We start from the raw sequence: 24,311 nt of genomic DNA, 5'->3' as shown, positions 1-24,311 counted from the left end.
TATCAAGCTGATTCCACTCAACAAATGGAAATCCTTTGTGGACCACTGAAAAATATGGTTTCCTGGGGAGTTAATAAAAGGGGATTTGAAAAACAAGGTTAGTTGCTCAAAACCTAAGGCCAAAAAGAGAAAGCTGAATTTTCTGTCAGCCTGCAGCATGTATAATTTCAAACCATTTCAACCTACTTTGCCTCAGACATTTTAACCTTGAGGAAGGCAGCTACAGAAGCTGCAGGGTAACAGAATCCGGTTCTTAGCACTTGTTTCTCTGTTTATTTATCTTATCAGGCCTCCCTGTGTAGCATTTTATGGAGTGACACTATGCAGCGGCACACCACCGCGCTGTGTCTGCGCCGCTCCCGGTGCCTTCGCAGTGGGGGTCTGTGTGTAGCCTGTCGTGCCACCATGCCGCACTCCCCTGGGCTGTTGGTTTCTCATTCCCTGCCCCTTACAACCACGGCGGGGGCCGCTTAGGGTAAGGCGGCACCTCGCAAAGCTCCCGCAACCCTCGGCAGACCCTGCGCAACCCCTCAGCCCCGTGAGGTGCCTGCTGCCCGCCTTGCGCCCTCAGGTAACGCTCCTGCCCTCCGGGACGCGCACCTGCGGCTCCTGACGGGGCAGCGCCGCAGCCCTGGCACTGGAAGGGACCGGGGCTGAAGGAGGAGGAGGAGGAGGAAGAGGAGGAGGAGGAGGAGGGGGGTTTCGGCTGAGCCCCGCCGCCGTGTCCGCCCGCACCTGCTGCCGGCCGCCGCCTGCCCCGGCGCCCCCTCCTCCCCGCCCACCATTTTCTTTCCTCTCAGACAGGCACAGCAGCGAGCGGGCGGCCGCCTCCGTCTCCCTCCCCTTCTCCTCAGATGCCCTTTGGCTGCTGCAGGGTTATTATTACAGTATGTGCCTGCTCCCCCCCCACAACCTCCCGCCCCGAGCCGTTGGCAGGGCGCCGCGCTGAAGGGAGGGAACGGTTGGAGCATGAGGGGGGGGGGGGGGGGGCCGGGGGGGGCTCTAACGGCCGCGCACCAACGGCCGCCGCTCCCCTCAGTGCCGCCGCCTCGGGGGGGCGGCGGCGGCGGCGGGGCCCCCCCTGCGCTGCCCGCGGCGGCGGCGGCCGTGGCCGTCGTCGGGGCGGTCGCTGGCCCCGGCTGCCAGACGGCGAAGGGGGGACGCGGGGCTGCGGATTATTGCAGACTAAGCAGTCTGGCGCTGCAGCAGAGGGCGGGGGGGAGGCGGGCAGGCAAACGGGGGGGGGGGGGGAGCTGCGCGCGTGTGTGTGTGTGTGTAAAAGGAGGGGATGCGTGTGGGGGGGTGGGGGGTGAGGGGGGGAGAGCTGGCGGGCAGCCAGCTGCCATCAGAATTAGCTCATTGTTCAATATAAACCAGCGCTGGCAACCAAAACCCAGCCCGAGAGGGAGAGGGAGAGAGAGAGAGAGAGAGAGAGACTTTCCCCCAGCCACCCCCACCCCTTTTTCTCCAAGGCTGCACTTTGGAAGAGGTGCAGTCATTCTTCCCCACACCCCCTACCCTCTCTCCACTCCCCCAACTATAAATTCCCTCTGTAGCATGCTGCCCTTTTTTAATCCACATTTGTGTTTCAGATCATGTAGAAAGGACAGAAAGTGAGCAGGGAGCGGGGGCTTTTGTCTGTAAGTATATGCAATTCCAATCCACAGAATTTTATTTGATTTTTATTTATTTTTTTTTAATTAATTCTCTCTCTCTTTCTTTGTTTCTTTTCGTTTCCTTTTGCCCTTAGCTGGACTTTGCTGCAGCTTGCCTTCCCCCCTCTCGGTGCACGTTTCCAAAGAGGCTTTTTTTTTTAAAAAAAAAGAAGATGAGAAAACGTGCAGTTACATATATTTAACTCTTTGTCTTTATGCTTTAAGGCTGGATTTCTAGGCTGGGGATTTTTGTGCACACATGCAAGGGGAGATGAGGAGCGTTTTTATAAAGCTGTTTTCGTTTTTTTTTCTTTTTTCTTTTTTTTTTTTTTTTTCGTTTTTGCACTCCAAAACCACCAAAATGCATTTTTAAACCTAATGCACTTAAAATTTTTAGCATGCATGCAAGGCTCTAGGATTGGTTTTTCATCTCTTTTCTGCTCCCTTGTAAAACGAATCTCCCTCTTCTCCACCCTGACACTGGATTCCTCTCAGGCTGCTGGGGTTTATTTTTAGAAAGCAGTCATTCTTGCAACAGCCTTCTGCATTTTTGCATGTGCAGCAGTTAAATTTTGGGTGGTTCTTTAGAGAGAGGGAAAAAAAAAAAAACACAAAACAAAAACAAACGTATTTTGGTGTGCATTTCATGATGTGCTTTCTTTCAAACGTTTCTATGTCCATTTATAGGTATATGAGTTTGCAGTTTTATATCCAGTATGTATGTATGTGTTTGTGTGCAAACATATGAGTCATACCTAATTGCATTTCATGCATACACACTATAGGTAAGAAATACATAATCAATAGAAGAGAGCTTTAATTTTTGTCACTGTATGAAAACTGGTAAAGGAGGTATGCTACTTTCACTCAATTAAGAGAGCAGTAATTTAAAGAACGATTTGAAAGAGGTAGGACCTACTCTTTTTTCTTCACTATTTAAAATAGGTGTGTGCATTTGTGTGTGGAATAGAGGGAGAGACAAAAGTGGAGGTTATGTAATGCAGTGCCATTTCCAAAAATACCTACTCTCTGGGCCATTACGTTGTGAAAGCCTAATGCTGTCATACTTGTTTCTTGATTGCAAAAAAAAAAACACACTTTGTCGTATGCCTGGGAACAATGGACCACCTTGACAATAAGCATAGGATGACAGAGTTTTGTCCCCTTGACTGATTTTTGGGTGTGTTAACCATTAGGTATAGTGCTCTTCAGTGATGTACCAAGTGCTAAGAATAGCATAGGGTTTTGCAAATCTAGGTACCAGGGATTCCTTTGTCCTATATTTAAGCCTACAGACCACTGAAGTGCAGAGAAGCATGCTATATGAGCGTACATGTGGTTAGAATAATTTGCATGACTTTAATCTGAACCACAGAGGATTATGCTTGGATCACTCACAGTTATGCTGGAGAAAAAAAAATCTTTTAAGTATTGCGACAGTTTGAATTACACTCATTTTCGTTTTTTATTTTTCAATTGTTTTCAGATCCTTGTGCTACCTGAGAGAAACTGCAGTCCCAAGACTTTACAGTCTAAAAATGGTAAGAATTAGTTGTTTTAGCAAAGAATCAATATATATATATTTTGATAAATACAAGCCTTCTTTCCTCATCCCCAATACCAAATTATAAATATGACCTCTATATGACACGCTTTGAGGTTGTGGGGATTTGCCATATAATGATTGATGTACCCTGAAAACCTCCGTATGTTGAATCCTTGGTTTCCTTGCATTGTTTTGAATAAAAATCTGAAATCCCTCTTTGTGCAGCAAGGTTTATTTAATCAAAACAATAAATGTTTAGGTTACTGTGGAAAATACACGTCATAACACATGCAGGAAAACATACAGACAAAACAATATCCAGTAATTTCACTCTACCCCCAAAAAGAAGAAATAGGTCATTGCACATAGTAAATGAAGCAGATTTAATGTTACTCTCTGTCAGGGAGGTACATAAGATGCAAATTAATTTTTCTTACTTGTTGGTATTTGTTTCAGAAGGATAGCTTTTCTTTGTGATACAAATCTGTTCCAGAAAAAAAAAAAAAAAAAAAGCTAGGCCTCAGCCTAGCTGAACTTGCAGGCGCTTAGTAGGAATATAATTAATGAACAGTATTCCACAATTATCCATTTGCTTCAGTGCTAATTGTGTTTATATTTTTAGCGGGTAAAGCCCACTTGTTATACTCTGACATACTTCTGCTGACAAATGTATAAATTTAAGGATGGAACATGTTATGCTTCTAAACATTCTCTAAATATGGTTTTCCCTGAGAATGTCTTAGTGTCTCAGGAACAGCAGGACAAAGAAAATTCTTTTTTACAGAAAAGTAGGTAAAGCAGGCAGAACTTAGATGTTCCGTAGTCATGGAGCATTCTTGATGCAGCTATCAGTGAATACATATATTGACATAAGTATGAGATATTTTGAGTGCTACTAGTAAGCAATACTACCATAGTCAAAAATATGTCAATTTGCATAGGGCAATACATTGTCTAAAGTAGCACTGAATAAGGTGTACAACGAGGACAAATTATTTTCCAAAGTATGAGTTTCTTAAGGACATATTGAGATTGGGTTAAATTAATTGCATTAATTATGTTATACTTGTCTGGGTCTCTGGAGTTGTTTTCACATGGGGGAGGAGGGATGAAGCAAAGGATGTTTAAAATAAGAAAATATGTAATCTGTTGTAAAGGCTTTTTTCTTTTTGGCTTCTTGTTTTATATCATTCCCATCTGCAAAAATAAACTTGCAAATTCTGGAGTTTTTGTCTATTCTGGAACCTACTTTCATCAAAGAGCTTTGCTCATCTGTATATAAATGAATAGTTGGGGGTGGGGAATTAAAAGGGAAATGATTCACTTAAGCTGTGAATAGAAATCATGTTAAAATACATTCTGTTCACACAACTGTGGTATATTGGATAAGGCAACTGTTTTCCTACCAACACTAAGGTGACAATCAGCCCACATTTTGAGATGGCATGCAGGCTGTTATGTGCAATATATGCCTATCTATGGAACAAAAGATTATTTTAAGTTTTGTTAAGCATAAAATAGCCTCTGATTTTTACCAGCAGATGGTTCTATAAATCTAGCAAGGTTCCTCTAGCAGTCAGTGAAATCAGTTTTGTAAAGCCAGCCTCCAGGCCAGAACATAAAATACAAGTTAGTAGAGAAAATAAAATGAAATTACCCAACTGTTTAGTGGGGTGGGTACACACCTGTTGTTTTTGCAGTATGACATAAATCAAAATCTGATTTGGCTGTTTTTGAGAAGTTTTGTGTTTGTTATGAAAATACCTAATTCCACTTGTTTGTAACTGTTGATGAGAATTTCAGTGTAAGAAAGACTAGGTTTTGTTCCAACTCAAAGAGTTGCTTAAGATGTGATACTTGGCAGGATCCCTTCACCTACTGCCACCTTTTTCTTTTTCTTTTTCTTTCTTTCTTTCTTTTTCTCACTTTTGACACAACACTGAATGTAATATGAAGTCAGATCATTGACACACTTTCCTTGCAGCAGTGGACACACTTGTCTTTGGCATAGTTCCTGTATTTATTCCAAGTGTCTCTTCATCCATTATAATTTGCAGGTAAATTCTCTGCATGTCAGCACTTTCTACACCAAAATAAATAATTATAAAAGTGCTTACTTTGTTTTTGATATAAGAGCATATGCAAGGGTTCTATTCTGCTTTCACTGCTAAGTGAGAATTTAGCTGTTTCATTTCACCAACTTGAACTGAACTTGAAAAAATGGGAAAAAAATATTTATTCCCCAGGTAAACTGAAGGTGCATTAACCATTTAGTTAGGCTTACAGTGATCAATTAAGAGTGACCAGAATAAATTTGTTGAGTGAAAACAAATTAATTGTTTGTGCAACTTCACTGTATTATCTTCTCCATTTCTTGTTGTTCTTATTCCATGAGCTATGTCTTAAACTGCTTATGAGTAAAAGCAATCAACTTAGAGGGTTAGTTTTCAATGTTGCTTCTCCTGTTCCTAGGCAGGAATTATAATTTCCTCGTATCTTGTTAATCTTTCCTGGAGCTGTATTATGGTAACATAATAATTTGGAGAGAAATAAAAAGGCAAAAGAGTATACTGTATATTAATATTATAGTTTTAACTCGTGGACATTTTGAACCATCTTACACAAGAATACCTGACATTTAAGGATCTGTCCTTACTTGTATAATATTTGCTTACAAAGTGCTCACCTAAAGAAAAAAAGGAATCTTTTGTATTTATTTGCAGTGTGTAAAGTCCTGGGGTGATTTGAAATGCTATTTTTATTTGAAATAGTAGACTTTCAATATACTATCTTCATGGAAAATTCTGCATGTCATAACATAAGAAATTAGATTTTAATGCTGAGAAAAAATAAGGTTTCTAACAACAACAACAACAAAAAAGCAAGAAACAACAAAAACAAAACAAAGAGCTATGTGATTCAGTCATTGAAATAAAGGATATTGTCAGAAGACTGAGAGTAGGGAAGTCTTCAGTCCAGTTTTCGGTGACCTCAAAGCAGAATTCTAGCAAAACCACCAGAAAGTTTTCTTTTCTTTTTCTTTTCTTTTCTTTTTCTTTTCTTTTTCTTTTCTTTTTCTTTTCTTTTTCTTTTCTTTTTCTTTTCTTTTTCTTTTCTTTTTCTTTTCTTTTCTTTTCTTTTCTTTTCTTTTCTTTTCTTTTCTTTTCTTTTCTTTTCTTTTCTTTTCTTTTCTTTTCTTTTCTTTTCTTTTCTTTTCTTTTCTTTTCTTTTCTTTTCTTTTCTTTTCTTTTCTTTTCTTTTCTTTTCTTTTCTTTTCTTTTTTTCTCTCCCCCTTTTCTTTTCTTTTTTTCTCTCCCCCTTTTCTTTTCTTTTCTCTCCCCCTTTTCTTTCTCTGACCCCAGTAAATTATTTGCTTTTAAGGAAAGAAATTACAAAGGATTACAAAAGCCTTTAAGACACTTCACAGTATGGTCTTTGTTTGTTTGTTTGTTTGTTTTTCCCTTCTAAATCACTCATATATGTCCTTTTCCCCTACTCCCACTGGAGTTCATTTCTGGACTTCAAGCTCAGTTCTGAGACTTTGCAGCACAGGTGCTATGGAATTTAAATGACATGTTTATCAGTAACTAGTAAGAGTGCATCATTAAACAGACGCATCTTTAATAGTCTAAATCTGACCTATCTGAAATAAACAAAAAAAGTATTCCAGGGCAGCTCATTAGCTTATTTCTGGCTTACCATGATTAGATGGCTTTCTTCTAACACACTATTGCTGTGGAATCTCAAGGCTAGGTGTCATACCTGTGATATCCCAAAGAAAAAACAGAGGTCATTTGGGCTGAACACTTACCATAGCATATCCTTGTCTGAGCAAGATCAGTTCTGAGGTTTTTCTATCAGTCCCATTCTCTGTCTTAGCTGGGGGGAGAGGGGGGAAGAGAAAAAAATGAATGATGACTTCTTGGAGAGAAAAACTCATAGGGAAAAAGCTTTTCTTCATTAACTCAGGGAGAAATAAATGGTAGCCTGTGTTTGAATGAAGGGTAAAAAAAACACCATCCCTTTTCTTTTTTTTGCAGTTAGTAGGGAAATAATAATATCATGTAAGTTAGGTGAAGATATTTATGAGGGAAAGCTTGTATTTAAGATTTAATCCCAACTTACCCATTATGGGCATTTTTCCAGTGAGCTATATGCAGATACCTTCACACATTCTGTGATTTTCTGTGTCTATAAAATGACTTCACTTGAGTTGAAACAACTGTTTATAGCTTTTGAATTGTTTGTGGAAAATGGAGCCTGGGACTGGTCTGGCAGAAACAGGCATTATTAAGTACCCTTCATAATCTCTGAGGAGTAAGAATGAAATACCAGGATGAGACATTACAGCCTGATTCTAGATACACACTGGGCAAACGTAACTCCTGGTCTGGCATGAAAAAACTTAACTCTGCTTTGTTATTTATTGCTGAGTCCAGAACTGGAACAGTCTTAATGGTAGTTCAGAACTGCAGAGGAGCTGTAGAACTGTATCAGATCCAGTTCTGTTCTCATGTAGTCATGGGCAGAACTTGGTCAAGATCAAGAGAAGCAATTGAGAGAGATGACAGTTCAGCAGTTTTGGCCACGTGAATGTGTATATTGTGCTTTTTTATTTTGCTTGTATGTGAAGAATGCATTTGATGCAATTTGCCCAACATTACTTCATTTCTGAAAACTTATGGAGAATCAAATGCTTGCCACCTTACAAAATAAATAAGCAGAAATAAAACTTTTGCAATATTTTTGTGAAGTTAGCTGTTCCACGGTGTAGAAAAAGCACCTTTACTTGATTATGGCTAGAACAATTTGAAATGGAGTTTAAGACAAAGTAATTTTTATCCAAAGCAGATACTGTAGATATTTCAGTGGTACAAGTCATATCCACAGTAAAAAACAAAGATTCTCTGTACCTGTGTTTCTCTGCAGTCACAACCATGCACACTGTAGGTGCTAAAATTTTGTAACTATGCACTGTAGTGCACTATGCACTGAACAAAACAGTGTTGTCACATGGAATTGGAAGTTTCTTTGTCCTGGACTACTTTGTCCAGGACAAACTTTTCAGCTTGTGTGAAAAAAAAGCTCAGTAAACCTTGGAAAATCAGAAATAAATCATATACACCTTGTAATACTATACAGTCATGATGCTGATTTTTAAATCTTGAGATCAAAAGCCATCACCAATAATTATGTATTAATTTATTTTTATACATTTTTGTATATTTTATATATACATTATATAATGCGTATCTTATTTTATATATTTATTTAATTTTATTTATGTATTTATTTATTTCAATCAGAATCCTGCTACCTTCCACCTGAAATCTGGTCATTGTGTGTATGGCTAAAGAGAGGGGAGAGACACTGTGTCTAGTAGCTTCAGAGCACCTTCATAAAAGATAATTTAGTTAATATCATTGACTGGGACAGGACTTTTTAATAAAACTATTTTTAAATATTTGGTTTTTGTTTTTATTGCAAATATGTATTCACCTCATATACCTCATTAAACACTATTGGTTGAGGGTGCTATCTGGAAAGATACAAAGATGTTCTTTTCAAATGTTTAATGTAGAATGATACTATGAATCACTGAGTGTTACATGAAATTCAATTTAGACTGCTTTTCTGGCAAATTCTCTGTAGCAATTCTGAATGATTCCCTTTGTTCCTGTGAGGCTTCCTGATGTTTCCTTCTGTAAACATTGCATTAAAACAAACAAAACAACAACAAAACAAATTCAGAGCAGGTAGCACTTACTCATCCTGCAGGAAGAAGTGTTTCTGGATTAATTCTGTTAACACTAATGTTCTTGTCTGTCTACTTGCATAGCTTACATCTGTGGGAAGAAGTTTAAAAAGTTCAAAGGAATTTGTACACTCTCACTGAAGGTGGTATAAGCTTTGACTTAATATGTGTATTATCACAAAGAACTCCTTACTTCTTAAAGCATTAAGAAAACATTAAGAATGGACACATTTGCATCAAAATATTGCTCAAAAATATTTGCTCAAAAATATGAAGTTAGAGGTTAAGAAATCTGCCTTCTTTATCTTAATGTGATTATATCTGTGATAAATGTCTCTCATGAAAGAAATGAGTTCAATAACTCTTCTGGTGGCAATAATGGTAAATTTTCTTGCCTTTATTTTCTCAGCTAAGTAATTATATAGGGCAACATAAACAAAAACCAGAAACAATACTTGGCATAAAAAGATTTTTTTCCTGTCTCTCTTGAGATTACATAAACTACAGAAAGCTCAGGTATTTTGTTGTATACAACCTATATAGCATGAATGATACAGTTTAAGTTGTGTTTTTATATTTGTATTGTTGTTTAAGCTATGTTCAATGCTGGTAATATAGTGACTGTGCAGGTAAATGTACCAAAATGCTTTCAAGCACCTGTTACAATATGAGGTGTCAATTACATCTATTTTAATAAGGTAAGTACTTGCTATACAGACTGGCTCTTTCTCTCTTTTCCAGGGTTATTACTGTGACTTTTAATACTTGCCTGAAATATGCTGTTTGGGAAAGGGTTTGGTATCTCGTGACGGAAAAGGTTTTCCCTGCTGGCCTCTATAGGAAAGCAGTCAGCAGAGGTGGTGAGCTTGCCACCACTTGGAGGATATCACCGTGATATTCTAGTCATCTTTCTGATATGTGTGAGAAATGTTTGCAAAATTAAACAAACAAACAAACCAAATCAAACCAAAAACAAGTGTTAGTCCAGAGCAATGTATTAAGTTTTCTGAAGGTACATTGATCTAGAAAATTTATAAGAAATTAAATAATAGCACATGCTTTGGGATTTAGCTTGGTGTATACATTTTGTATAACCCAAAATTAGAAGGAGGGAACTGGGAGGCCATAAGGTGAAGCAGTGTTCTGGGCTTTCTCTGTTTTTATTATTTCCTCAGGATTGCTCTACTGTCCACTGTTCTTGCTCGTCTTTCCCAGGATCCTTAGGATCAAAACTTGATGCAGTGAGAGAACCAAGCTAAATGGAATTTTAATCAGTCTGTGACCATGTTTTGTTTTTTTTTCCTCCTCTATTGCTCCAGTAATTTGTCAGTATTGGATATGATGTTACTGAAGAACTTAAGCATGCAGACTTTGATCCTGAATTTTGCTGCCATGCTGTGTGTTTACCTAACTCTGTAACAGGAGACTTGGTTGTGCATCTGCTGCTGCAGTTACCTTTAAGTATAGATACACATAGTTACTAATTAAATCATTACCTGATTGCTCTTGAAGAGCAAATGATGAAGTCACAGATAATTGACTGAAAATTCTGATACTATTTTAATATTCACACCTGTTACTGATGTTTTTTTGTGTCTATATTAAGTAAAGTAACAAAAGCTACCATTATTGCACACAGGCAAACAAGAAGAAAAGTTGTTGGGTTGAACAGGTTTGGGAGTTTGGTTTTCCGGAGGGCTTGTTTTGTTATTTGATTTCTGTAATGTTTCATAGTTCTAGAAGAACCCCATGTACTGAAATTTACTAGTGGGATAAAGTAGTTTACAGATGTGTTTTTTTTTTTTTTTTTTTTTTTTTTAATCAGCCAATGCAACTTTTAATATAGTATAAATTTGTTTCTTATTCTGGAATAATTGTGTTTCTTTTCCTTTCGAGGAGTGTGGTACTGTGGTGATGAATATCTTTGTTAAATTCATGAATTCAGCCAGAAGTTGGATGAGTGTTTATGACAGCATTCACAATGTATCACTTGATTTTTTTTCTCTTACTCTTCATATGCATGGTAAATATTAACAATGCTTTGCAATGGCTTTTGCTTGCTTAATGAGGAAAAAGAGCAGCATGAGAGCACTTGTAGCACACAAACTAGATTCATCCTGACTAACACAGAAAAGTCCAAATTCTCTCTACCTAAAAACTTCATTACACTCAGATGGTGTGGGGAGGATTTCTCTCAAGGGAAGAATGAACTGTTTTCCATAACTAACCTCATTCAGTCATGTATACCAGAAGACTGCTAACATTTCTGTTGAGGGGCTCTTACCAGCTAAAGTATTTGGCAGGAGCGTGCTAACTATATATCAATCTGGATTAGCTTGTGTTTTTCCCCTCCTGAACACCATACTTGCTCAGTTTTGGAGGCCAGTAGTCAGGTAAGAGACCTCTTCGTAGCAAAATATGCTTGCTCAGAGAGCTTAGTCTCTACCAGTATCCTTTCCTGGAGCAATAAAGCACAATAATCTTAAAAGTATGTATTTCAGTAAATTTTGTACAGTCACTCAGATAGCTTTCTTTTATATGTCATGGCATGCTGTAAGTAGATATTTAAAGATGCAAAGATGAAGACAGGTGTGACTTCTTTGAAGAAGCTGATGATAAAGAGCCAGTGTAGGAGGCTAGATAGAAGCAAACACTTCAGTGTAACCCGAAGAGTACAAGCTTTAAAAGCAATAAAAGAAACAATGAAGATGTGTTTTTATGATAAGTTTTGTAGTTAAAATGTAGGAAAGTTAATTCCAAGGTCATTCCTTTATGTTGTGTAGGAAAGGAGCAGATGACATCTAGTTCTCTAAAACTGACAGAAATTGAAGAAGTGATGAACAAGGACTCCAAAAAAACCTCTAATGAATAAACTTGCTAATTCATGTACAGCATGGAGAGGGGGATGCAAGGAAAAGCGTACTTGTCTCATTTAGGCTTTTTCATCTCTATGTGGTTGTGAGTTTGAGTCATCAGATGGGGAGGAATAAAAAGAAGCAATAATATCTTCCCCATGGAAAGTCAGTCCCAGAAAAGGATGCTGATGCAAAGTTAAAGGCAAATTCAGGTGTGCAGGTGTCTTGCCATGTTCTGCCAATATACTGCTATGTGTTAATTGTTACTTTAATGGGCAGCTCAAGTCTACTCTGAAAGGTAGGCTACTTGTATTAATCCCAGTTAGGAGGAGACTGATAGTGTATCTGTTCATCAGTTCTCTCAAACCATTTATCTACCTCTATTTGCTGTGGGGAAGGTGTGTAAAATGATTATAACCCCCTCTTTTTTCTTTCTTTCTTTTTCTTTTTTCTTCTTTTTCCACTGAGTTCTGAATGCTCATGGCATGTCACTGACGTGGAAAGCATAATTGCTAGGAAAAGCTGCTGCCCTGACAGTATATTGAAAATGCAAAGACAGGTAATAAATAACCTGTTGGGATAACTGTTGCTGTACCTCAACCAGAAATTCAGACTTGCGATGCAGAGCCACACAGAAAAAGCAATCGAGTACACAAAACTGAGAGACCTCAAACCTACTCAGCCACTTGTTCAAAGTATTTTTAAATCAGTTAAGGTCATAAAGTTGCATTTTAACCAGGGAAGGTTATGGTGTCTGATAGCTGAGTAGGAAAAGCTTCCTCACTGATGCTGTTTTAGAATCAGCCTTAGAAAAGCAGTATTTGATTGGGATTACAGCTTCTTAAATACACGAACACACATACACACACACACACAAAGTTTTGTTGAAATTTCACTGATTTAGTCTTTGAAATGAGGAGGAATGATGAGTGCTCTTGATGTCCTGGCATTCAGGAAGATGCAGAAGATGAACCTGAATGGCAGCAGGCTGCCACCCAACTAAAATGAGAAGCAGCGACCATTCAGCTGACATTTGCTATATGTATTAAATCTTGCATGCTAGGTTTGGAACATGGTGGACATTAATATAATTTGCTATCATGATGTTCCCCTCACAGTGTTAAAAATAAATGACTGCAGATGGGAGCATTAGTTTATGTCTTGCACTGCAGCAAGTGATAAAACATGCTTTGATCCTAGGAAGAGTTTTCCTTCCAGTTTTGTTTAAAATTTATTAGTTCTTTAACAGGATGATTTATTTGATGTCCAAGCAGCAATGCAGTGAGATTTTTAGTGAAGGGTCTGTTTACACACCTGGATGGTGATGGTGGGCTTTTGGTTATAAAGAATATTTACTGCAGTGGGAGCCATTTGGGGTATTGAAAAGTGCATGGTAGAATATGCTGGGGAAAGTCACTATAGCTCAAACCAGCTGGTAACTAAGAATCTTAAGAAAGTGCAAAGTAATAACTGTTTAAGCTTAGCAGGCAATTATGTTAAATATATATATATATATATTTTTTTTTTTCAATAGGAAATTCATCAAGACTCAATTGGGGAAGAAAAAAAATCTGCTAGACACTTTGTGGTTGTGCTGAGAGCAGGCAGGAAACAATCTGTAACTTTTCTCCTGGTTGTCCTACTAGGGTTGATTTGTGTCATTGCAACACAGAGCAATGGTGATGGAAAATCCCTGAACTACTTTACAGACATATAGGTACAGAAACGAAGTGTTGATCTCCAGCTATAAGGCCTGTTGCCAGGGGAGCATGGAAGGAAGATGTGCTCTCGCTGTGATGGGTCATGTACTGCAGACAGACAGGGCCCTCAGAATGGCACAAATGCAAAGTTAGGTTCTGCAGTGGGGAAGAGCATGCCATGACATAGGTGTAATGCCACTTTCTTTCCTTCTCTTTAACGCATATATCTAGCATTTTACTCTTCTGCTCCTTAGCTCATGGCCGTTTGTGTTTGAGAGAAGACTGCTAATCCATCTGGTAAAGATTTCTTTTTTCTTTTTTTTTTTTTTCTTTTTTTTCCCCTAGGTAGACAGGTAGACTAGCACAGAATTACTAGAGGTTAGGAATTTGCAGCGTTTTTTTTGTAACCTTCCTCCCCAGCTCATCACCCAAATTGATTTATATGACAAAGAAGTTAGCTGAAACTTCTCAAAAGATGATTGCTGCTGCACTCAGAGTGGTTGATTTTCTCTCTTAAGGTTCAGGTTTGAGATTTAGGCTGTAGTTGAATTGCAGTCCTATAAGTCTTGAGTAAAATTTGATGAACAGCAATTTAGTTGTGGCCCATGTTAAAAGAAGAAAAAAAAAAAAAAAAAAGGAAGAAAAAATGATAGAAAAGTAACTCTGGTGGCTTTCTTCTTTGTTTCTTAACCATAAAAAACAAAACAAAACAAAACAAAAAACTTAGAAATGCTTAATAGGACTGTGCTCACTGTGCTCATTGTACTAAGCTTAGAATGTCTTAAATCTGTATCTTGATGGATGTTTCTGAATGTTTGAAAGATGCTCTTAATGTGTAGGAATGAAGAGTGGGCAGTAAGAAATTCATTTCAGCATTGTGCTGTGACTGATACAGTAGATTTTGTGCAGCTCTGTTGCAAGGTTCACATGTTTGTTTTGAAGGTGGGCAGAAGTTTGTGCTCCATTGCTCTAACTCTTAAGACAGAATTTTATGACAGGACTAGTGGTAGCGGCTCAAAATGGAAGAATAGATGTTTAAATTTTGAAGTGCTTTTTAGATGGAACCTTTGCAGTAACAAAAAGAGGATTCTTGGTTTGTTGAGCAGAGGAGAAAAGAAAAGCCTACTCTGAGACATCCTCCTGTTTTTGTAAAGGAGTAGAAGTAAGTAGTTCTGAGGTAATAACCAGTAAATAGACCAGGCATTTATTTTCCTCCACCTTTCATTTTTTTGGGTTATTAATTTCATAGATTTTCAAGCAAATAAAGACTGAAGAATTGCAAGCATATTCTTTACAGCTCATAACTCCTTATTTAAAGTTGGCCTCAGTTTTTGGGCAGAACTGCTTGTTGTTGTAGAACACTGCCTCAGACAGCATATCCCAGATCAGTGGGTTTCTTTTCTCCTGACTTCTCAAAGTGTGAGTGAACGGTTTTGTGTATCACATTCTCTGCCAGGAAGGATTGCTTCCAAGGCTGTTAGTCAGATGTTTAGGGGTGATCCAATCTGACAATTTATGGATGAAGTTTACTAGCTTCATTTTTTCCTTAATGAGAATCAAAGAGTGAGGCTATCAGTTTCACTCATCATACTGCTGTTATGTATTGTCTAGACTTGCAGTAACTTCAGTTTTCAGTCCATCCTAAAGTTCAGTAATTCTTTTCTAAATCCTGATATTTTTGCTTTTTAAGCCAAGCCTGTACTCTCGTAATAGTCACACAGGAAGTACTAAGAAATGAAAATATGGTGTGTATCAATGAAAGCATTTATCTAGAAGTGTTTGCTTCATGCTAACAGCTGGAATGCTGTAAGCCTTACATCCTACTCTGTTGGAGCATTGCTCTGCTCTTTTTTTTTCTCTATAGATCATCTTGCAATGCTAATATCAGTTGTTTTGAATTGCTGTAATTGACTTAAAATTCTTGCTGTGCATTTATAGCACCATTGCTATCAGTATATTTGAACATCTAAGACATTCTTGCATTTTATAAAGCCCATAACATGGCAAGACATCAAGATGTGTCTTTTTTTTTTTTTTTAATCCTTGTGGATTATATGAAGTCCTAAGTGGACTTTTCCACACTGGCATTTTATTTTTCCATTCCAGAAACTTCCCCCCCTTAGCCAGCATCCAAGCCATGACTCCACAGCCTTTTGGCATTGTTCTAATGTGGGTACTGAAAGTCCTTTGGCTGCCCAGTTTAGGAATTAAGTGCAATTACAGCAGAGCAGTTACTGCACATGGAGTAGGTTCATGGGATTTTTATCTACCAGTGGTGGCCACAGAAGTTGCTTTTGGAGAAGATATTAAGAGAGTAGGACATTACTAAGTATTTTCTCCATGGAGGAAATTAATATGAAAGATAGCTGGGGTGGAGTAGGGGCTGGTAGTTTTTTGCATATTTGTTTATTTGTTTGTTTTAAACCCTGGAGCATAGTTACTATATCTTACAGTTTACATCTTTCTCCCACTGCCCCATCCCAATATCCCACCCTCAAAGCTGCAGCTCTTCCATGTTCTTAATAATTCAAGTCTAGAGAGTACTTTTTTTTTTTTTTTCATTTAATTGCAGGTGTTATTTTATTCCTATTAAATTGCTAATAGGTATTACAAGAATTATGGGCGAACCTGAATCCATCTCAGACTCCTTGGAAAATGTACAAGCTCATATTCATCATAATGAATAATGTATTTTGTTGCTTATTCCTTCCTTCTATAGAAAAATATTCACTTTTATGTACTTGCCCATTTAAGCATGCATGCCCTGCTGCTGGTTCACATCATGAGCTTTCATACGAAAAATATGGCTACATAAATAAAATCAGGGTATAGGCACAGGATACATAGTCAGTGATTATACATATCAACGGGAGAGCTCAGAGCTTACCTGTTATCTCTCATTAGAGTGTCTCAGAGATTCAGGGTGAACATTAGCTGATGAATTCACAGAGCGCTCTGTGATGTGTAGTAGTTGTCCTATGTAAGCCATTGTCAGGGAGTCTGACTGGCCTTTTTGAGATCATACAGTAGTCATAAATATGAGATAAATCCTGATGCTTTAATTAGTAGGCAACACTCTTTTTTGTACTGTGGAAAATAATGGGAGAGTATATCATAGCAGGCACTGCCTTAGGCTCTGTGCTTTACATGTCCCTCCTCTATTTCCTACCTTACAGTAGAGTTCAGGATTTTTTCTTTGAAAGATGATTTAAGTAATCTGCAGATAATTTCTCTGAGCTATGTGTAGTCCAGGTGTGACAGCTAACAGTCAACATGCAACTCTGTAGAAATGAAAACATTTCTCAGGTTTCAATATAAATACAATAACAAGCAGGTGAGTAAAGCCTATCCACCAGGAATTTCAGTTACAAGGCAAGTTTTTATTCCCAAAGTACAAACAAGTTTGAATGTTGTAAATTATAATGTTCAGCTTGAAACAGTTTGATGTTCAGGCATTGTGCAGAAAGAGTTGAATTCTTAAAACCAAAGGCCCAGCAGGGAAACCCAGCAGGAAAACAAATTTAAGATCTTCAGTGTTGTACACAACTCCTACCTGACCACTTCAGAGCTTAATGAGTGAGATGGAAAAATGTTCTGATCCTCATCCTGAGGCTGAGAAACTAAAGCACTGGAGGTTTCTAGCTCAGATTCATGGTAGCTTGGTATTCACTCTAGCTGCCCACTGCTTTGGATCTCACTCATTTTCTGATGAGTGAACCTCTTCACTTCATACAGGGCCTAGGAGAAGTGGGCTCATTCCTGAGAGTCTCAGGCAGGATAAATCAGGCCAAACAATTTATCCTATGTTTGCTTAGGAAGCTACCAGAGCCACCAGAGCAGCCACAGTCCACCACCATTAAATCCTGCTGCCAGCTCATTTATCCTGCATCTTCTATAATGTGTTCCTTTAAAGTGTAAGATACAGGGTGCAATCACAGGATTATAGCAATCAATGTTCAATGTACTTAGAAAGCAATAAATTCCAGTTCACGGTTTGGTGTGAAAGGTCTATCAAAGACATGTTCTCCTTGTTTCCTGCAGTCATCAGCAAAGGTAATCATCTTCATTAAACAGTCTTTTGCCAGTGAGTTCTGGCAGAAGAGAGGGGGGAGGTTAGATGTCTCACAATATCCTCAGTCAGTTTAATGGTAACAGACTGAATACTGAATTTCTTAAAGATACTGTGTAAAGGTCATATAAAAGCATATATCCTATGCACTTTTAAAAATGCCTGTTGAATACAGATTACAATATGCAAAATGGTTGAAATACTCAAGGGACAAATCTTGTTGTCATGGGTACTCAAAAATGTACTGAGTGTAAAACACAGCTAGGTCTCAGGGCCAAGCTCAGCTGACATTTGAATTTTGGTTTTAGTAATGTGGTTTGTCATATGAACACCATTTGATTGCATTTAATGAATGTCTCTTTTTTTTTAGTAAGAAATTGTATGTATTTATGTCACTACAGGTTAATCAGCCAAGGTCAACTATTTGGGTTAGCCAGAAAATCTTCCCAACCAGCCGAGGGGATGGGGGATTTCCAGAGGTAAAGCTATTTATGTTATTAATCTCACCTAATGGTTAACTAAGATGAAAGTTTTCTGGGGAAAACAGAACAAAAAAAAAACAAGCCATGAAACACTGAAAGCTCAATGGATTTTATTTTATGACTGTTTCAAGAGAGTAGCCAGCTCTCATGATTTCATCACGAGTCTCATGGTATTCTGTTTTTCTTGAAGCCTTGGCTCTGTGAGCCAAGCAGTTAAGTGAGGATTTCAGCTTTCATTTTAAAATTATGTTTTTAGCCTTCAGGCTTGCAGAAAACATGGACTCTTGCTGGCTACATACCAGAAAGAAAACATGCTAATTTTCAGGAGCTCAAATTTCTTAAAACTGTCTCATGATTTTTCAAGCTTGACATCTGGGTTTTGAATGCTTGATTTTGGCAGTATTCACTTACCAATACAGAGGAAAAAGTCAATGATAATGCAGGGAGAGGGTAGGGGAGATTGTTGTTGTTTTTCTTTTGTGCAGTTTTGTGCTTTGGTTTAAGTAACAAACATACAGAGCATTTTTATTTTGAGTTTGACAAAGAGGTAAGTACCCCCAACATAAATGCAGAAGTTGTGGATTATCAGACAAGATTGATAAGATTTTTGTTACCATTGCTGGTTTCATAAGTCCCAAATTGGATATGAAATTTGAATAGGAAAATAGAACTGTTGGCTCAGAACTACAGAATGTACATGTTTTATTCGCATATTCTCATTCATTGATGACTCAAAGTCTGGCAAAAAATGGCAGGTAAGCAAATGAGAGAGAACATGGAAAACTGTTTTGATTAAATTTCAATTACTATCTAGACTTCAGCTCCGTGTTAACAAAATTCTGCTATTCCATCTGGGTAATGCTGTATTTTGCATAGTTTTTCCTTATAAAGGAAGTTCTAAAATTCATAACTGAGCTGATTCATTTGAATTTGAATTATTTAAATTAACATATATGGCTGTACTGCCACTCCTCACATTCAAAGTATTTTAAAAGTTCATCTGAATAAGTTGATAGCAGTGCAAGATTAAGATAACTGTGCTGCATATGGTCATATTTATATTAAATAAATTTACTAATTTTATTAAACAGCTGTACATTAACCAGATTATTTTTATTGAAATTTTAAGTTAGCAGCTTTTAGTGAGTTTTCATTCATCATTATTCAAAGTTGTTCCTAAATCACAGGAAAAAAAGCTGTGAATTATGTGCAGCATATTTGGTATCAAAGCTGCATTATATTGGGTTTCTGAAAAGACATGTTTTTATATTGTACATACCTTTTAAAAAATCATCAAAAGGCATAATTGTTTCTGAAGTAGTCAAAAATATTATGCTTTTTTAAAATGCTTTTAAAAAGCAGCCCTACTTTTTAAATAACATGCATTTATTCTAGCCTTTATGTAATTCTTCAGAACATACTCGGCATATGTTTAGAAGGAGCAGAATTTAGAACTAGCTCCAAACTTCACAATTAAGTTTCACCATCAACTTAAATATTAGCTGCGCAAAATCCAGTTTCCAGCAGAGTATCAGCCTTTACACAAACTCAGTGTCTTTGGAATCTAATTATTTTTCATGAGGCTTATAAAATTAATAAGGGATAGTTGTTGGAGAAAAGTGCAGAAACTGCTCAGTCCTTCTTCAGCTCAACATTTTGTATACTCACTTATAATCCTAAATAGATAGAACTACTGAAAGACTAAAATCAATAAATTTTCTGAAAATCTTAATTTCAGATAAAGGTGTTTTTTTCTTTTTCTTTTCTTTTTTTTTTTTTTTTTTTTTTTTCTCCATTTTTTTCCCCCTTGCAACCACCAAATATAAAAGGATAAAGACAACTTACTTCCAGACCTTAGAAGGGTCATATGGGACTTTTATCTTATGATTGTATGGCAGAATTTCAGGACTAAGATTGTTTTCACAGCTGAAAAGGAACTGCCCAACACAATGCTTTTGGAAATTTGCCCAGACCTTTGGTCTGTGTGGTGTGCCTGTTTGCATGTGCAAGTTTCTAGTTTTCTTCTCATATCCTGTAATGATACACAAGTAGCAAATTTAGTCAACAAAAAAAGCAAAAATATCACAAGGATGGAATTTTCTGGAGTCCCGTGAGAGAACATGTTTGTACAGTAACTAAAATTTAAACATTACTTTCTGACTCTAAAATGTTGTCTCTGCAAAACCCCCAGTTTGGCTCTACAAAGGCAAGGTATGTTTCCAACGCTTCTATAGCCAACTTGGAGAGTCTTGCATGTGTGCTGACTGAAATCTGCCCAGTTTCTCGGTTTCTGGTGCCCCTACAGGAAAGGGCACTGTATGCCCCTAGGAAAGGATCTTAGACTGAAACAGGTCCTGACTGTATGCAGTGCAGAACCATGGAGGCAGTTGTGTTCCTGCAAGCAGAATTGTGATAAATACAGTGGGAAAGCTTCATTCTTAGTGCAAAGTGGGTGGCTTCATTCTTAGTGCAAGTAAATGTAGCAAATATGGACGTTCCAGTGAAAATCATGGCTCTGAAGAGCCGGAAAAGAAGACTCTGGAAATTTCTCTTTCTTGGTAGTTGTGAGACCGCTGTTTGTTCAGTTTCTAATTCAGAAATTCACAACCCTTCTGTCAGAGAAAATGAACTTGGAGAAGATAACTTCAATTTCTTAAAAAAGTTTCAGAAAAAGTGATCTTATTTGACGAATTTGTCCTTAGCAATAAAATCAAACACCTTTACAATTATGATCTCTTAAACACACACACATGGATGCACAAGAGGAATTTTCAATAACTTACAATGCATTACTAGCTAAACACATTCTTTTAGTTTAAGATCCTATAGTGATGTATCAGCAGCAAAGTATTTTAAGCATGCATGTATGTGCTCTGCTGAACAGGCATAGTGTTCAGCTAGTGAATGATTAAGTGTGGTGAATAAAAGCATCTCTGACGTAGCTGGCTATCATGGCAAACCATTTCCTTACTTTCTGAGAGACCACAGTGATGCACTGTGTGCACTATGATGCACATAGCCTTTGAAGCACCAGTAGGAATAGGATACGTGGTCTTTTCTGTGAAGTATTGTAGGAAAGTCTCTTATTGATGTATGCTGGAGGCTAAAGATGTAAGTTGTTCAAAAGATGAGTGGTCTAAACTGCAAAAAGTTCTCTCAATAATGAGATGATCTTTCCTAACTCACACTTTTATGTTGGAGTCCAGGTGGAGCCACAAAATGGAGCTTGGGGTTTAAGAGCAAGTGAGCAAAGTAGATGTAGTACATGCTGGTAGATAGACAGAACCATGAACATTAATGTTTTTCTTACCCATGCCAGTTCTGAGTTATGTTTTCAAAGGGGCTCGGTGCCATCTGTTGGTCTGTGGCCATGAGCTTTGCATTCACGATACTGAGACACTGTGTCTGGATTCTCTGCTGCATGCATGCAAAACAGAAAGTAGCTTGTTGTTGGCCTTATCTGTATGCCAGAACTACTGCACAGGCAACATCTGTTGGGCAGTCTCAGCTGTTTCAAAGGGCACAAGTCCTTGGCTTGGTGAGCTCAAGAAAATCATGTTGAATAGTGTAGGGATGTACAATTGACAGTGAGCTGTGGGAAGAGTTGTCACTCTATAGCTCCTTCCCCTGTAACCTTGCTGGGTCTCCCCATTTGTGACAAGTGGCCAAAGTCCCTTGACCCAACTGTTTTATGCTTTTGTTGACCCAACTCTTTTATGCTTTTGCTGCCAGGGCACACTTGCTCAGCCCCATGTAGAAGCTTTTGCTCAGATGCTGGCATTAGAACAATCTTTCCCGCTCTTTGGCATTAGTATTTACTGTTGATTATGCTGTGTTTAGTAGATGTTTACTTCTGAACTAAAGCTAGGGGTGATGGAAATGTTAGGACATGAGCAGGGAAGACTCACTAGGCTGACTTCAGAGAAGCCCGGCTAATGCTGTTTTTCCTTTTCACAGGGATGTCTTCCCATCTCGAAGGAAGTAAACCGCAAGAAGAAAAATGAGGTGGAAGGAGCGTGCTGGGCTCCGGTAAATGGCTATGGACACCATTTCACCAAAATCAATTACCTCTACTCTTTTTAATCATGATTTTTCCATTTGTATTACATATGGTGTATGGGTTTGATGAGGTCATGGTGTCATATATCGGGAATTGTTTCTGTGTAAATCATCAAGTGTAAGAAGAAACTATGGGACTCTGAGCCTTGCTTTAGAGAATAACAATGGACAAATGTGTACCATAAAACTAGGTTTTAACATTCTGACTCAAGCGAAAGCTCTCAGAATTTCACACTGTGAATCCATGTTTACAAACATTACAGGTGGGCCCTCAGGCCTGGTTCTACCACAGCAATGTCTTCCACTACTCAAACTCCATTGCTCACATGCAACTGGTAAACTGCTCTCTCCATTTCCACCATCCCTAACTGCTTTTTGCAGAGGCTGAGAGTCCCCCTTTTTTTCATTTAGATGTAACAAGCCTAGTAGTTTATTTTCATCGATTGTCTGTATATCTCTATATTTTATCCATGTACTCTTTTGATGTATAGAAGTAGTATGAAACTCATGGTTTCCTTGTGGTAAGTGATTGTGATGCTGCCACGGGATTTGAGACACTGATGAATGGTGCTATTTTGGACTTTAAATATGCTCCTTGGCAAGGTAGCTCTGATGGAGTTATTTTTTATTTCCATGTTCTGAGAAGGTGTTGGTACTTTGTTTTTCTGAATGTTGTTCTTTAGACTGGACTGACTTGTTTACTTGTGTCTTCAGTGTGGCTTTCTTATTCAGTGCCGTAGGTGAGTAACTACTTATAGTGTACAAGTGAGAAACTGATTCCCTATCAGGGTCCACTCACAAACATGCAGTTATAGTGGGAGCAATCACAAAACTGTAATTTACTTAAAATCTCCTTTCTGACTCCAATCCACCTAAATGGGAGAAAGACAAGCAATAATTTTTAACCAACCTCTCGAAATCTTTTGATTTTTGTTATTTTCTAATGCCTTTTTGAAAGAGAGACAAGTTTTAATGTCCTCTTCAAATCGATAATATAGGGGATATTGTAAGAAACATACAGCAAATTCCTGAGAGGTGAAGTCCTAAAGGGGAAAGAGTACATTCCCACAGCACTGTCAACATGTGGATTTTACATTTTTGTTCTTGCTCCCAGAATACTATCAATACAAAACAATACAAAACACAAAACTAAACAGTATCATCTATTCATGGGATGTTGTTGTGTTAGACACAGTCTGAAAGCCCACCTTAATTTTTTATATAATTCTGTCTTTTAGCTCTTCCTTTCACAGGGCAGGCCTTGTTCTGAACTGTTTTAGCTTCTGACTGTTAAATACCAATGCATGCACTGCACTTCCTAGATTTCTTTCCTTTTCCCTCCTTCAGTATCTCTTTTATTGTACATTTTATTTTCAAATAGATTAGATATGTCTACTGTGCTGTATATAGAGCAACAAATAATATTCAGCAGTTGTGGCATTTATGTATAGTTGCAGTTGTGTACTGCTGAAAACGCAGGCTTTTGTAACAATGTGATCTTTAATAATGCACTACCAGTACCCAATGTATTTTAGCTATTTTAGTAGGTTTTGTTCAATAAATATGCAAGCTCTAAGGGTAGCCACAATGTCTCTGCTTCTTTATTTTATATATTTTTTTTGTCTAATGGGAGGGCTCCTTTAATTGTTTGCACCTGTTCTTATGTGACTTCTGAGTGTTTTGGTTTTTTTTCAGGAATATCTGCTGATGTAAAAGGTGATTCCTTTTGTTGCCTGCTAAACAATAACCACTGAGATAACTTAAATACCAGATGTGGGGCTGGGAAGTGATAGCTTCTGGGCAATTGCAGTCATGTACTTCTCTTTCCAAGACTGCTGAGTGACTGGGTCAGATGTGATACTTTATGCCATTTTTAGTAATCCCAGAAAGAAGCTGTGAGAATATATACATGGCAGATATAGCACATCTCATTTTTCACCTCTGGTAACTCAAATTAAAAGATAATTTTTCAAGTGTGTGTAATTTAATTTAAAAGAATGTTGGTATACTCCTCCCTTTTGCAGTAATGTCTCCTCCCTAATGCAGTAATATCTGCATTATTCTAGGTTTAAAATAAGTATTGGTTCTATTTTAACACAGAACACAGAATAGCATTTTTTTAAAAACACAGGCAGTGATCTACAAATTAGTACCAGATGTAGGTCTGCCTCTAAAGTTTTGCGGTCACGA

General features: G+C 37.9%; 1 protein-coding gene across 3 annotated transcripts; it reads left to right on the top strand.

Annotated features, from left to right (window-relative positions):
• The first annotated feature begins 455 nt into the window (after positions 1–455).
• On the top strand, positions 456–23,702 carry NREP (neuronal regeneration related protein). 3 transcript variants are annotated; one of them, XM_084504431.1, is made up of 5 exons: positions 456–571; positions 1,593–1,640; positions 3,142–3,196; positions 17,982–18,059; positions 22,020–23,702. In XM_084504431.1, exons 3-5 carry the CDS (start codon positions 3,194–3,196, stop codon positions 22,143–22,145), a joined length of 207 nt encoding a protein of 68 aa, XP_084360557.1. In that variant the 5' UTR covers positions 456–571; positions 1,593–1,640; positions 3,142–3,193; the 3' UTR covers positions 22,146–23,702. The 3 variants fall into 3 exon arrangements, with proteins under 3 accessions (XP_084360557.1, XP_084360555.1, XP_084360556.1); XM_084504429.1 differs by lacking the exon at positions 456–571 and adding an exon at positions 797–887; XM_084504430.1 differs by lacking the exon at positions 456–571 and adding an exon at positions 1,387–1,489.
• Positions 23,703–24,311: the final 609 nt, after the last annotated feature.

Source organism: Aythya ferina, assembly GCF_964211825.1.
Source record: "Aythya ferina genome assembly, chromosome: Z".
NCBI classification, from domain to species: domain Eukaryota; kingdom Metazoa; phylum Chordata; class Aves; order Anseriformes; family Anatidae; genus Aythya; species Aythya ferina.
Note: the sequence above shows the minus strand (reverse complement) of the source record. Positions and strands in the feature narration are given on the sequence as shown.

What these genes read in the sequence shown, in the direction of transcription:
- NREP (XM_084504431.1), top strand. An exon ending in GGGATGGGGGATTTCCAGAG is followed by an intron (nt 18,060 to 22,019) that starts GTAAAGCTATTT and finishes TCCTTTTCACAG; the next exon opens with GGATGTCTTCCCATCTCGAA.